This window comes from Gymnodraco acuticeps, unplaced genomic scaffold (genome assembly GCF_902827175.1).
Source record: "Gymnodraco acuticeps unplaced genomic scaffold, fGymAcu1.1, whole genome shotgun sequence".
NCBI lineage: Eukaryota > Metazoa > Chordata > Actinopteri > Perciformes > Bathydraconidae > Gymnodraco > Gymnodraco acuticeps.
The window spans coordinates 921,958-936,960 of record NW_022990938.1 but is presented as its reverse complement, the minus strand read 5'-3'; the positions used below and the strand labels follow the sequence as shown (position 1 = coordinate 936,960).

At 40.1% G+C, this 15,003-nt stretch overlaps 2 protein-coding genes across 4 annotated transcripts; both read right to left on the bottom strand.

Annotated features, from left to right (window-relative positions):
* Positions 1-1,341: 1,341 nt before the first annotated feature.
* Positions 1,342-5,778, bottom strand: gpr85 (G protein-coupled receptor 85). Of its 3 annotated transcripts, none has more exons than XM_034234246.1 (2): positions 5,647-5,778; positions 1,342-4,431 (listed from the first exon to the last, which is right to left on the bottom strand). In XM_034234246.1, the coding sequence occupies exon 2, from the start codon at positions 4,278-4,280 to the stop codon at positions 3,147-3,149; it is 1,134 nt and encodes a 377-aa protein (XP_034090137.1). In that variant the 5' UTR covers positions 4,281-4,431; positions 5,647-5,778; the 3' UTR covers positions 1,342-3,146. The 3 variants fall into 3 exon arrangements, with proteins under 3 accessions (XP_034090137.1, XP_034090138.1, XP_034090139.1); XM_034234247.1 differs by lacking the exon at positions 5,647-5,778 and adding an exon at positions 5,360-5,559; XM_034234248.1 differs by lacking the exon at positions 5,647-5,778 and adding an exon at positions 4,869-4,889.
* Positions 5,779-7,408: 1,630 nt separating this feature from the next.
* Positions 7,409-8,123, bottom strand: LOC117558251 (small integral membrane protein 30-like). Its single transcript, XM_034234297.1, has one exon. The coding sequence runs from the start codon at positions 8,081-8,083 to the stop codon at positions 7,895-7,897; it is 189 nt and encodes a 62-aa protein (XP_034090188.1). The 5' UTR covers positions 8,084-8,123; the 3' UTR covers positions 7,409-7,894.
* Between the last annotated feature and the right edge of the window lie 6,880 nt (positions 8,124-15,003).

Genomic DNA, 15,003 nt, shown 5'->3' with positions numbered 1-15,003 from the left:
GCTGATTTCTTATGTTCGGAGGGGATACAATAGGACAATGGAGCACATTTAGGTTAAAAAGCAATGAGCTACAATGATTTTAAATCATATACAAATGGCAGTCACAAATCTTGTATTATACAGTTCTGATGCACATATGAGCTTTGTACCGTTCATACTGGGAAATACCACTCAATTTAAGAATAAGCATGTTTTGATCTTGTGGTATTTATGATCATGGGTTTAATACATTTTTTGTTTAATGATAGGGGCACTGATGGATGTTTGTATTCCCCTTTTTACCGAGGGGAATAGATGAAAACCGTTATCCTTGTGAAAATAAATAAAGCATGGATATGGACACATTTTTTATGAATGTGTCATTTGTGGCATTTTAGACGGCACATATATTATTCTTTTGAAGGGCCCTATTGTGCTTTTTTTCTTTTCTGAAGTGTTATATTGGTTTTTGTGAATGTAACAAGTCTGCAAAGGCTAAAATCCAAAGTACTAATGGCTTGCGCTTCATAACATTTTACGTGATTGGTCAACAGTTTAAAGATGTCCCGCTAAATAGCCAATCAGAGCGGACTGGGCTCTGGTTTCAGACAGAGGGTGAAAAGAGGTGCAATATGAGGAAAATAAAGAGCTTTTTGAACATTAAGGCATGGAGACATGTTACAGTACACACACAAAATACATATATGAACATTATATGTACTCTTTAAATGGAATATGCATCTGAGAAATTGGAATTGAAAAGGGAATGGGACAAACCGCCATGTCATTTGTGGCTATGGGGCTCAGTGCAAGGGTATTTATTAATCCAGATTTCTCTGCCATTATTCCATATGGGAGTCGCATATATTATATCTGAAATTCAGTGGTATTCCCCTTTAACACAGAATGAAGAAGTGTGACTGTGCCCAAGGATATGTGCATATTCATGGAGATTACTCCCAAGAAATGTCAAACACAATTCACATTCAATGACAAGGATTGCATATATTCCATCTCTACAAGCTGTTCCAACGACTCAAATGACAGATACGATTATCTTCTAAATAGGACACATTTAAACATTTGATCACATTTCACACAGAAGAGAGCCTTATCACAAATGACAATGGTTGAATATGGACATTTCAGCAGTGGTTTTACAATATTTAGCAATGAAAATGTAATCATTTTTGCAAGGACATTTTAGAGACATGTTTGACCTGCAGGAAAATGAAAAATGCATCATAAGCAGCCTTTTTAAAACACTTCCATTGATGCCCCTATTCTCAAAGGGGTTTGCAGATGTTTTCCAGCTGTTAGCATGATGACCTTAACCCAATGAGGGATTAAAAACAAATGTTGTAAAATGGAAACTTTTTATTTTCAAAAAGCAACAGATTACACAGTTAACTTTCAGCAAATGCAATCCTAACTGAAACTGTACTCACATTCGGGACTTCAAAAATGAAAGACTCACATACTTACACACACATCTATCTATAATATACAAAAAAAGAATACATAATAAATATTAAAATGGCCACAAGAGAAAAAAGTAAGTCATTGAAAACAATCAGTTTAGAGAGCAAATGTAGGGAAAGTAGAAACAAGACGGTGTGCCTTAAATGTCTTTTTTTGTGGGTTTTTTTTGTTTTACATTTTTTACAAATTGTGCAAGATTTCATACTAAGGCTCTGGTCTTGAAGTGACTGTTGTTTGATTCACACAGCACACACACTCTGAATCACACGCACATGCACCCACACACACACACACACACACACACACACACACACACACACACACACACACACACACACACACACACACACACACACACACACACACACACACACACACACACCCTGTGCTCTGAGCACTCTGTGGGGTGTAGCAAACCATTGCAGAATAAAAATGGGCTGCTCAGTGTATGGCCTGTGATGCTCATGGGAGTGGACCAGCTTTTAAAAAAATGGACATGCACTTCACATCGATGTGAAAAAACCTCCCCTCGCATCTAAAAAAAACAGCTTTTTAGGAGTGAATTAAATAAAAATAAATAAAATCCCAACAACCAAGAAACGTGACAATATCATAACCATTAAGGCAAGAACACCCGGAGTGGCATCGGCAATACTGTAACAATATGATAGTGTTTAGGTACATGGATATGATGACACATTTAACTTTTTTCTTCAATGTATTTTTTGAGCACACGTTTTGTTCGTAAAAGAAACTTTTTTTTTCAAAATCCAAACACAATTTCATCTTCTTTTCTTTTTTTTTTGCAAAAAGGTGAGTAGAAAAAAATAACAATGCCAGACACTAGGGACATTATGGATCGTAAAACTACAAGAAATTATTTCTAGTTTTAAGTTGCAACTTCAAAAACCACATATTTGTAAATCCCCACCATTAAGCCCCGCCCCCCCACCCCAGCCGCCCTGTAAATGAAAAAGATATCACTTACATTAAAACCATTTTATCCTCTTGTGATGGTGTATTCCAACAGTCACCAAGTGTTGCTTTACTTACAGCGGTTGTGTAGTCTGTTGCAAATGAAAGCATTCATTGTCTCGTTTGGAAAAAAGAGAAAAGTTGTCCTTGCAATGCAACCGGCGACTATTGACCAAAAAAAAGCATCTTTACATCTTGTTTTTAGTGCAACTCTTAAAAATGTAAAACATTTCCAGTGATTCCTTGAGAGGTATCATCTTTGTTTTTTGTTCTTTTTTCTTTTCATTTTTACGTATTTCACACCTCACAGAATCTTCAAAATATCCAAAGCAAGAGGGTTTGTTTTGAGTGTTTTGTCAATTATTTTTTCTTTTTTTTCAACTTTTTGCATCTCTGCATTGGCATGGCCTTCCACAATGTCCGTTTACTAGAACATAAACACAGGAGGGGGGATCCAGACCTCCTGCGTATTCCCAGTACCTCCAGCCTCCGTGTTTGATCGTATTCAATCATCCTGGCAGAGCCTCGTGATTGACAGTCCAACCTTCTACCTCTGAAAACAAGGGTTAGGAGAAGGAGGAACAGGAGGGAAAACTGGAAGATGAAGAGAAGAGAGATAGAAGAGAGAGTGCGCTGTACAATGGGAACAAGCCCATATCAAGATCAATCAGGGAATTAGAGACAAAGATGAGAAAAAACCAGCAAAACCTTCATATAACGCAGTAGGGTTCCCTTGGTAACCTGGATTTTCTGCAGTAAAGGAGTGTGGTGCTGAAGCAGCGCCGGAGCTCCCTGTTGGAGAAGATGCAGATGAAGGGATTGACCCCGGCCTGGGCGAAGCTCATCCACACGGCCGCCGTGAGGTAGCCCCCAGGGACCACTGGGCCCCTCGCAAACACCCGCCAGTAGCAAGCGACCAGATAGGGCCCCCACAGAGCCAGGAAGAAAAACGTCATGATGTAGAACATCCTACTAATCCTCTTCTCTGTTTTGAATTCATCCAATACCAGTAGACGCCTGCGGCCTGCTGCGTTGCTGTTCTGCCGGATGCCCAGCAGGGTAGGGGGGGTGGGGCCTCGACCGAATCCGGCCAGCCAGTTGGCCGCCGCCTGCCCGCTGGCGCCAGGCCCGTGGAAGGTCCAGTTCTGGCTGACAGCAGGCACGAACTGGACAGGCTTCATCTTCCGACGGTCATGCACGAAGAAGATGAGCTTGAGGTAAACCAGCTGTGTGGCCAGGAGGATGAGCGCCAGCAGGAGCATGAAGCCCAGCGAGTCGTTCGCCCTGAAGGAACGGTGCTGGAACGTGCACTGGTCCTCCTCCCGGATAAAAGAGTATGTCCCTACGTCTAGCACCGGCGGGAACGCCATAGCCACTGACAACGTCCACACCATGCAGATGACAGCCAGACAGGTCCAGAAGGTCAGCCTCTTGGTGTAGAAACGGTGGTGCGCGATGGCAAGGTAGCGAGTGACGCTGACACAGAAGAGCATAAACGCCGTGTGGAAACAGGAGAGGACACCCAGGAAGGCGATCACTTTGCAGGTCAGCGTGCCGTAGGTCCAGGCCGATCCATTCTTGACCGAGGTGAAGACAAAGGGGAAGCAGATGGCGGAGCGCAGGATGTCAGAGGCGCACAGGTCCAGCAGGAAATAGTAGGGCGCCCGATGCAGGCTCTTGTCTTTGACCAGCAGGATGGAGATCAGGAGGTTTCCAACCACACCGACTCCAATGATGAAACCCAGAGAGGTCAGTTTGAGGAACGTGGCGAGAGGAGAGACATTCTGCAAGATGGTGTGGTCCCCTGCATGGCTATAGTTCGCCATAGATGGAGGAGGGATCATAAAGATAGTGGAATAGCTTCAGCCAAGTATCATGATCTAGAGGTGGCAGGGGGAGGCGTTATATCCATTTGGTGGTGTGCTTTGAAGAGGTTTCCAGGCATATAGGCAACCTCTCCTCTAAGGCATCCTTTGTTCCTTTGTCTCATCACACCTAAAAAGAAATACAAAAGAAATCCCTGAAAAAATATCATCTACTCATCAGCACACAGTCCAACACAACAGCTGCATTGTTTTCAACTGTACACTGTGATAAGCACTTATTTCTCTCTGCATGCCATTTTTGTGTTTTTTTGGTTAACATTTCTAGATTTAAAGAGCTTTGCCTCAGCTTGAATACTTTGTCAAACACATACAGACAGACAGTGATGGAGCTTGAGCAGACTATGAAATTGTTACAATTATTTCAAGTGGCTTCGGAATTTCCTGAACAAAAGATGGCATAGCCCAGACTTCATTACGAAACGACGCTTCTGAACTGGTTGAAAAAAAAAATCCTCGGTTTGGATATGTCATTTTAGGGAAATTGTTCGTGCGCACGGTGAAACATTAAGAGAAATGCAGTCCAAAATAAGCTATTCTTGATCACACCTTATACCCTGCAGAACAGAGGACGGCTCTTTAAAGCGGTGGGTGCCTCGAATAAACTCGCCCAGCCTTCGTGCATGGTGGAAAATCGACGGAGGGTGCATACATAATAAAGCATCCGTGTTTTTGTCTTGATTAAAGCTTCACTGGATTACTGTCCTCACGTTAATAAGCAGTGTTCTCATTAGGGCGTTTATTGAGCCAGTCAATTCTCCCCATCATCTTTTTTGTTATACAAGTAATTACAAAGAGTAGCATTTACATTCAGAGACACTAAAGCCGCATTTCGACATCATTTGGCTTGAGAGTGCGCGGGTGTGATTACCAGTCAGGATGGATTGAAAAGGATCGGTTGGTAGCGATAATAACAAGCCTGCTGATAATAATATTCCGTGATTTTACACTCAATATGTATGCTTTCATTATTTTTATGAAATGACACAGGCTATGGTTACATCTGATTACATAAATATCGCCGTTTGGAGTCTACTTACGCGTTTTAAAGCGTCCTTAGATCGTTTACGCGCGTCTGAATCCGAGGGATTTCAGTGAAAAAACTAAAAAGCAGGGTAAAGTCATCGTCCTTTGCGTCCAACTCGGCTGGATAAAGCATCACCGAATCCGTACCTCCATTAGACTAGAATCATTCCCAAGTCCGCGCTATGGATTGCCCAGAATCGCAGCCACCACACAAGACAAGGCCAAAAAAAAACGGATAGAGCGCGAGGGAGAAATAGAGAGAGAGACAGACATCCGATCACAAGATCAATCAAAATCCTACCTGTTGAAAATCCGATTTCGTGTCCCTCCTGCCGGTTATTTACATTGCACCAGTCGGGGTTTTTTTTTTTTAATAAGCCTGGTTTGTTGCCTGCCCCCTTTTTTTCCTCCTCGGTGAATATCCTACAGTAAACGGAGCCCAATGCGCATGCGCCCTGCATCCCTATTTGTGATCCAAGACGCGTCTCGTCTCTTGTTGCAGCAGCAGCAGCAGCAGCTCCCCCCTCTCTCTCACGGTAACATCTGCTCATAGGGTACTGTAACGCGTTACATTATCACCTGGTAACGTTTGTTAGTGATTACTTTTTACTGACACTTTACGGACATATTTCTCAATTTCATAGATTTAAGATTGATTTAAATCAGTGGTTTGTAATAATAAAAAAGAGTATTACACTGAACGATGTTTAGTTCTTTGTATATTTTATGATTATTTCAATGTTTCTGACCTTTTTACAGGGTGTTTGCCATATCCATTAGGTAATAGCATCCTACTTGAATACATTACAGAAATGTTGAAGCATGAAGCGAAGGGTTAAATCAGGCAGCCTAGTCACCTCGAGGTAGAATGACTTCCCCTGTACTGTATATGCATAATTGACAGGCACTTTGCGCACCGTTGTTAATCCTGCCCGGGCAGCATGATAAATTCATAGGATTTGATTTCTCAACCATGGAGAGCTGTGATGTCATGAGCAGCTTAACAAGTGAACAATGATTCAACCTGCCACATGTACACACAATGCTTTGTCTCTAACTGGGCTATGACACATGATTTTTGTATGATCATACATGTTGGAAATGTGTCAGTGCTGTGTGACATACTGGGGGGAAATGTGCAGATTTCAATTTTTTATGATAAAAAAGGATTCCACTGAGTGTAGTTTGCTCCTTTTCAATCCTAGCACACCAGATATCACAGACACAGGGACCCACTTATTGATAATGAATGCAGACAGTGGGTTGTAGACAGGGGATACAGTAGACTCTGAATGATTAATATACGGCAAATGCAACTTTGTTAGGGAATTACCGTCCAGACAAAGATGAATTAATGTGAAGGCCTTAACGATTTTCTGCATATCCCAATATTCTCTAGTGAACAATCACTCATTTGGCACAGATATTATGATGCATCATCCCAAGGATGAATAATGACTTTAAATAATCAGCTACACAAGTTTGATAAAGTTGATCACCACTTCAGGTTTTGTAGCGAGAACAAATAGTGGTTTTGTACGTGTAATTATATTTGCTTTAATTATTTACTCAAGTGCTGTACCTAAGTTCTACTTTTAAGGTATAATTATATTTCTAATCAAATGTATTTTTTATGTATGGTTAATGAAATACTTTAATTTATCTCTTCCAACCATAGCAAACAGTAAAATTATTTGCACAGTTTGAAACAGCAATAACAATATAATAATGTCACAGAGGAACATTTACAGCCTCAAGAGGAGTTATTTAACTTTTCGGAAAAAAATGTGCTTATTATTCTTTGCCTTTTGAAAATAAGGGTTTTATATGCAGGACTTTAATTATAAATGTAGCTTTTGCTGAATAATAAAACATTATGCCAACTCTGACTGTACGCAACAGACACTAGGCCAAAATGTAAACTTTAATTTAGAAAGTGTTACAGTGAATTGTATTATAAGTATACATTTCTCCATCTCTAAAACCCATAGTACACTCACTTTTGTGAATGAAAGAAGAGTAGAGTACAAAGCAAACAATCAAAAATATCATGCAGACATGAGTTGTGGAGAGAATCAATTTATTATTCTCACGCAGCTATTGTTGCATACTGTAACAGCAGAAACAGCTCCTCTCTTTAACCACACTTGTGATATTGTGCTTTAAAACAATAGCAATGTTGTGTTGCACATTGCGGACCCATCAGGAAATCACAGTGGTCCATCCAAGCATGGAAACAATAAGCAATGCAAGCATAATCATCATAGGATAACATACAGTAGCAAGTATGTCCATAAAGAAGGCAACAGTGTTTGGTCTTTAATCTCAGCAGAGCAACAGTAGCCGTTTTTCTTTGGACTTCCTGGATCCAGCTTCTGCAACACGTGTTCCCCTCTGACGCATTAATCCCAATAAAGCACGTTTTTTATCAGCCGATCCGACACAAATCTCAGTGCCAGAAGGTGCACAGTGGATTAGAAAGAGCTATGCAGTATTGCGGAGGATGATAACAGGACAGGACAAGCGCACGATCACGAAGAGTCTCTCGCTCACAGCTGCGCGTTCCGCCTCCGTGCGTACCAGCCGAGGAAGGCGCAGAAGCCCACCCCGGCGAGGATGGAGCACAAGAGCAGGGCTAAAGCGTCCCCTGCGTCGTAAGCCTCCGCCGGGGGCACCAGGGAGAGCAGGAGCAGCCCGGTGATCGCTGCACCGTGGGGAAGTTGAAGTTTGGGAACCATGTTGTTGCTGTGTTGACTTTCAGGAAGCTCCTGCGTCACAGTCATATGACAGCAACAGCCTGGACTTCCTGGTGCGCTCAGCCAATGGGAGAGCTGATTCATTCTAACGTCTGCCAACAATTTTTTTTTATGATAAGAGAGATAAGATAGTACTTTATTGATCTCAATATGTGAGTTGCAGCAGCATAAAAAGACATGGCATTGTACAAACCAAATTAAAAGACAAGAAATAAGGAAGAAAGTAGAACATATGTTGAATTTACAAATGCACAATAACAAGATATAAAGCAAGGTATTATATATACATTAAGATTGACTTTATAGTTTTGTGAAAAGGCTCTGTTGTTGTCAGAGTTGGAAGAAGTATTCAGATCTTGTACTGCAGGAAAAGTAGAAGTGCCAGAGTGTAGGAATACTCTGTTACAAGCAAAAGTCCTGCATTCAAAATGTAACTCAAATAAAAGTACAAATTAGTCACAAAATATTCATTATGCAGATTGGCCCATTTCAGAATAATATATATTATATGCATTGATTAGTTGATTAGTTAGTGTTATCAAAGCTGGTAAAGGTGCAGCTAGTTTTAATGACTTTGTACTGTAGGGTAGCTTGTGAATTTACTCCAGGTAACTAAAGTCTGATTTGAGTGTTGATTATATTTCACATTAATAATACAAATCTGCAAAGTAACTCAATGTTCAAATAAATGTAGTGGAGCCTCTGTATTGTAGCTAAACATTGAAATACAATTAAAAGTACAAGTCTCTCAAAAAGTACAGTACTTAAGTAAATGTACTTAGTTACTTCACACCACTGATCGTTCTGATTTCATTTTCACAGTTTAATACAAACGTGTTCTGATATTATTCCACAGTGTGTGGATTTGTGACATTGCCGCTCTTATTAGTGACGATCAGTCTGACAGGCTGTCATTTCTTCATGTCCCTCCCCCTCAGGCCCTGCTATAAACAAATACGACTTTTTTTTTACATCAGTCATGCTCATTAACAGCTGCTGTCTGAGCTTCATACTCCATTTGAAGACAAACATGTGTTGACATGCATAGGCTATAACTGTATGTTGCATGACACACATGTTGGTCAAGGTCAAATAACATGGCAATCAGACAAAAGTTGGGTATTTTTCAAGGTTTGTGAACTTCTCTGATTCATTTTACTATTTCAAATTTGCCAGGGAGAGATTATTTACAAAGAAAGAACTCAAATGCCATCCCAGCTGCTCTGTTGTACCTTGATACACCCCTGATCTACTTAAAAAAAGTTGAAAGTACTACAAATCGTCTGTGTATAGCGACACCAACGTCTGAGCTCATGCTACAAATTGTTTGGCTTGCAGAGCTGAGGGGGGGCTTGTATCTCTCTGTGTGCTCTCCTGGGGCACTTTGCCTGTAATTTAATTAGCGAGCACAAGCCAAAGTAAAATATTGACCTTGTAAGGCTGCCATACCTCTGTACCTGCCTGCTCCCAGCGAGGAGATGAATAGGCACACATTCCCTCTGCTCACTCTTCACGCTTCCTCATCATACACTCTCTCTCTCTCGGCCCTGCTGTCTGTTTGGCAACGCGTCTCACACACACACTCGCATACATACAACTTTCTGTTGTTTTTAGTCGTGTCTGATCTCTATGGTCGCATTTCGATGACCATATGGCCATTACAAGCTTCTTATTAAGCTCATTAAAGCGCTGAATCTGTATTTTTTTTGTAGACTAAAACCCTCACTTCAGAGATGTTTTTAATGTGCAAAGCCTTCAAATATGTCCTTCAGATTCACACTGGCAGATACACACAGAAGCAGCAGCGCTGACTGTGGATCTCAGCAGTGTTGGTAATTGATCAGTGGGAGGATGAGAGAATATCCAGAGTGGAGTGTGTTTGTCAAACAGGCCAGCACAGTGACATTCATCTTACTGATGTGTTCTGCATTGTAATGTGCTGCTCAGCACCAAGGCCCTTTTCTGAAATTCGCCTCCATTTTTATGTAAGGAAGGATACAATATAATTCAGCTATTGTGAGAATGTGCTTATTTCTCCAAAGAGTATATTTGTTTGTGGTCATATTTGTGGAAAGGTACAGCAAGGTTATTCAAACTTCCACCGTGTGCTATGTGGTGGAAGGACTAAGTACTTATATCAAGTGCTGTGTTTCAGGGCATTTGTGAGGTATTGTACTTTACTTGAGTATTTACATTCTATGCTACATCATACTTATACTGCACTACAATTTCCATGTCCATGCAATCAATCCAACGGTCACTGGACAACATTTCAAATCCAAACAAGGTACTTGACCGTATAATACTTCAAATAACAACTAGGTTTATGACTGTACTTGTATGACAAAGCACAGATGGTACAGCGCAGCAGCTGACAACATCACTTCACTGCAGCTTAAATTGCCTGTGTTGCTATGCTATGCTGAATTGAAGTGATAACAAGCATTTCTTAATGCTCACCCACACAGATATTGCACTCATCAAATTACCACTACTGACATTGTCACTGTGAAGCAAAAGTTCACACTATCTGGAGAACACAATTACAATAGCAGAACTTGTTCCTGTTATTTTAAATATGCACAAAACAAACAGCAATAATAGAAATACAGGTTACGTGTTTGAGAAAAGGGTTTCTGTGTTGATGCATTTCAAAGGACTATACTTTCGCTTTTGACATTTAAATACCTTTTTCCCCTCAGCCGTGCTAATGGCTGCCAGGAAGTCAGTGGCATGCCTGGCAAAGGAAGGTGCTCTATACAAATATTAATCTCAACTGGGGTTTTAACTCACTAAAGAAAGGCACTGGTTGCCGACAAACAATCTTTACAAATATAAAAATCTGTTGAATAAGGCTGTTTTCAACCATTGTAATACTTAATATATAAACATCTCCCGTTTAAATCTCCATCTCTTTGTTCACCAGTGTATCTTTTTTATTTTCAGGACACTCACCTGACCTGAAATGAGTAAGAGGTACGATGAAAGGCCAGCTCACATAGTCCTTGGTTTTGTAATCATCATCCATTCTGAATTACTTTCCACAACAGTGAAGACAGAGTTCCACCTTAACCAACCAGCACAAAACATCTCTCACTGGAGATTAATTATGTTTTGAAATTGGTTTCTCAGAAAACACTGAAAAGCTGACCCTATAAAAGGAATTGCCGCTTTTGTAGTGGTTCAGTGCCCCATCCATAATGAATTGTAGTGTAAGGGACATGACAAATGGATTTCCTTGTGTCTTTTGTGGCAGTGTACGAGATGTTAAAATACTTGATAGAGCCTGAATAAAGACCAGAAAAAGAAGAAAGGGCAGCTCGGCCCAGCGCAACACGGTTTTGGACCACACTGACTCACACAGTGCTGGAGATGTGGGTTGAAATACATCACAAAACCTCCAAAAAAGATGAATGACGCAGTGTAATTATCTATTCATATTGGAAGCTGAGAGGGAGTCTGAAGGCAGACGCTTAAAAATCACAACTGAGTGTTACGCTGACAGTTGTATAATGCTTGAAAGGGTAATCAATTCATTTTTGCTTTGTGTTTGCAGAGAGTTGAAATTTGCCTGAGAACATTTTTCCTGGTGAATATTTTGTCATCTATTATGTCCACGTAAATGTTATCATTATGTGATTTGCAGGTAAAACCTTATTTCTCCGGGAATTCTCCTATTTTTGTCTGAGTATGATTGAGTGCCAGTCTCTTACTCACAAGAACTTTAATGCAAAAAGAATCAGAAGCCATGAAAATATGAGATGAGAAAGAAATGAAGACCTCTATTGATATTGATTTTCTACTTCTAGAGTTATGGGAAATAAGGTATTGAAGAAAGCGTTTGATCAGGGGCCTTCTTTGAAGCATCCTTTTCAAGCTGGAAATAAATCTTTCGAAAATACTTGATAGGTTATTTAACTGGCCAATCAAGCATTTAAGTATATTTTGAAAAGAAAAAACACTTTTCACAACATATCTTTCTAAGTTTGGACAGTAACAAAACCAAGTATTTGTTCAACGAGAATTAACTGAATGTGGGGCAGAACCAACAAGCTGTCAACACATTTTTGGTCTTTTTACAGCGTTTGCTTAGATATGGCAGTAAGCTAACAATAGCCTATTTAAAATCAAGGGGAATCCTTAAGGTCCAAAAGTGAAGCCACTGCAGAAGTAAAATTGCCAAAATCGGGGTCAACTTTACTTGCTTCAAAAGGAAGAATGTATTGAAGTCTATGAGAAGATTATCTCATGTCTCCCTTGAATAACTTCCTCATTATATGTTTTAATTAATAGTTTTTGGTATCAATCAAATCAAATCAAGTTTTATTTATATAGCACAATTATAAACGATTTTTGGTCGAGCCAAAGTGCTGTACATATAATAAAAATAGCCTACAGTAGAGACACTTTACAGCAAATACAACAGCACAGATTGTTCAGAATATCAGTATGAGAAAAATGACACCCTCTATCCTTAGACCTTCACATCGTACAAGGAAAAACTTCCAGAGAAAAACCACAGTTTAAGGGGAAAAAATGGGAGAAACCTCAGGGAGAGCAACAGAGGAGGGATCCCTCTCCCAGGACGGACAGACGTGCAATAGATGCCGTGTGTAAATCGAAGAGATAATACATTTTACAGCATATAGACCGAATGTTAGGAAATTCATCACTAGTTTAAAGTATTTTTGAATAAATAACAATGTTTAAGTAAATGATGGTCCAACTTAGAATCAAATACATGATAAAATATGGTTGGGCATCGTTGTGATTGACAGGTTGCTCCTACAGTGTTGTCTGACATGGGCACTCTTAGAAATATACCTTTCACAGTGTAAAAGTTATTTGAAAAATTTTGGTAGCCTAAAAATTAGTTGCTCAGCGTTTAATTGTACCTACAGTAGCGCCACCCTGTAATGTAATGTATGGCAGTCCAGGTCAGAACATGTCATAAGTATAAATAAATACAAGCATAAATAAATGTAGGAATAAAAACATGAATAAATAAATGAATAAATACAGGAATAAATATGGTCCAGTGTTGTCAGAGAGATTTAGTGTGTGTGCTGTGGCTCAGCTGGAAAGCAGTTGACTCCTGACTGCAGGATCCCTGGTTCAACGACTGAACAATAACTCTTTTTTGTTGTTTATAAAAGCTACAGCTAAATGAGATAATGTAGTTAATAAATGTATTCTTTGATATGGTTTAGCCTTTCTCAGGATACAACATGGTTACGTTTATGAATATTATTAAGGAATACAAATCCCTCTTTGCAATGTTTACCAGCCTCCTTAGGCTTTTCAATCACAATCATTCTGGAATAAAAACAATATTGTTAACATGAAAATATGATTTTATGTTCGTTGTATAGAGTTGTTAAGGCTTTACTCATTGGGAACTCGGTATGAGATAGAGCACACTGTTGAGTAGTGATGTTACGTATTGCGCCGAGGCTTCGGAGCGTGTGTCGAGTAATCCCCGAAGCTTTTTGTGAAGCATGTATCGAGGCTTGTATCGTTTTGGGCCAGTGACGTCATCGATGACAAACGAAGCCTCGCTGCCTGTCGATACCACGTGACTGCTTCAGGAAGCGATTCAGATCGGTTGAACCACAACGTTCATACCGGTTCATACCCATGGATGTATAATAAGAACCATATATTACCCCTCCTGTACCTGGGCCCGGTGACACGATGGAATCAAGAGAGCTCAGTTCATTGTTTAGAGTTATTCTAAGGCTTTACTCATTGGGAACTCGGTATGAGATGGAGCACACTGTTGAGATGTCCAATCTGCCTGTTTTACACACTTTGACCAACAGGGGGATTGTGTTCAAATTAAGCCCATGATGAAGCCTCATGAGATGAACCCTTTTGCGAACCAATTGGCTGGAAAGCTTCATAAGGCTTCATCTCGCCATCACTACTGTTGAGATGTCCAATCTGCCTGTTTTACACACTTTGACCAACAGGGGGATTGTGTTCAAATGAAGCCCAGGATGAAGCCTCATGAGATGAACCCTTTTGCGAACCAATTGGCTGGAAAGCTTCAAAGCTTCATAAGGCTTCATCTCGCCATCACTAGTTGAATCCAAATAACAGGTAGGTCCAAACAAGGCAGAGTCGGCAACGAGAAATCCGTCCGGGAAAGAGTGCGGGAAGGTCTCGCATGTAGAGAGCGAAGAAACAATCTGGCAAACAGGTGTAATTGAGGCAGGGGCTTTTACCAGGCTAATTGGATGCAGGTGTGTGAACAGGTGAGCAGAGTCAGGCTGATGAGAGGGGCGGAGAGGCGTGTCAGGAGCTGAGATCAGGTGAGAGTGGAAATATACAGAGAGACTGCACACTGTGACAAAGAATCTTGATCTATTCTTTACTCAGAAAGATATTTAAAAGGCCATGGGCTCATTACAATGTAATATACCACACTGGGAAGATAATTTCCCTACCGAATTTCAAAGAGAATTGAAGGGTTTACACTTCTCCGTCAAGATGGATTACATTAATTAAATATCAAACTCTCTCCAAATTATTCTCTACAACCTTCATTATCATGGTTAGAAAGAAAAATTAAGTAGCCTACTCTTTGTTTCAGCTCATTTCCATAATAAATTCAGATTATAAATTGACTGGCTATGGTCTGTTTTGTAAAATGGTCTGGCTAATGGTTTTGGCCAATAATATGCCAAAATGAATAAGGGTTTTCTATGAAAGAAAAAAGACATGGGATTGGAGAATAGGTGACATTCTATATACCAAATATTTCAGTCAGCTTAAATGCTTTTGGGGGCTGACAAAGATGATTGCATTACATGAAAAAAATCAATAATTTAATCAATAAGTGGTACTAATATATGAGACTATTGTGCTGAAAATGGGTCTTTCACCAAAACAAAAAGGAG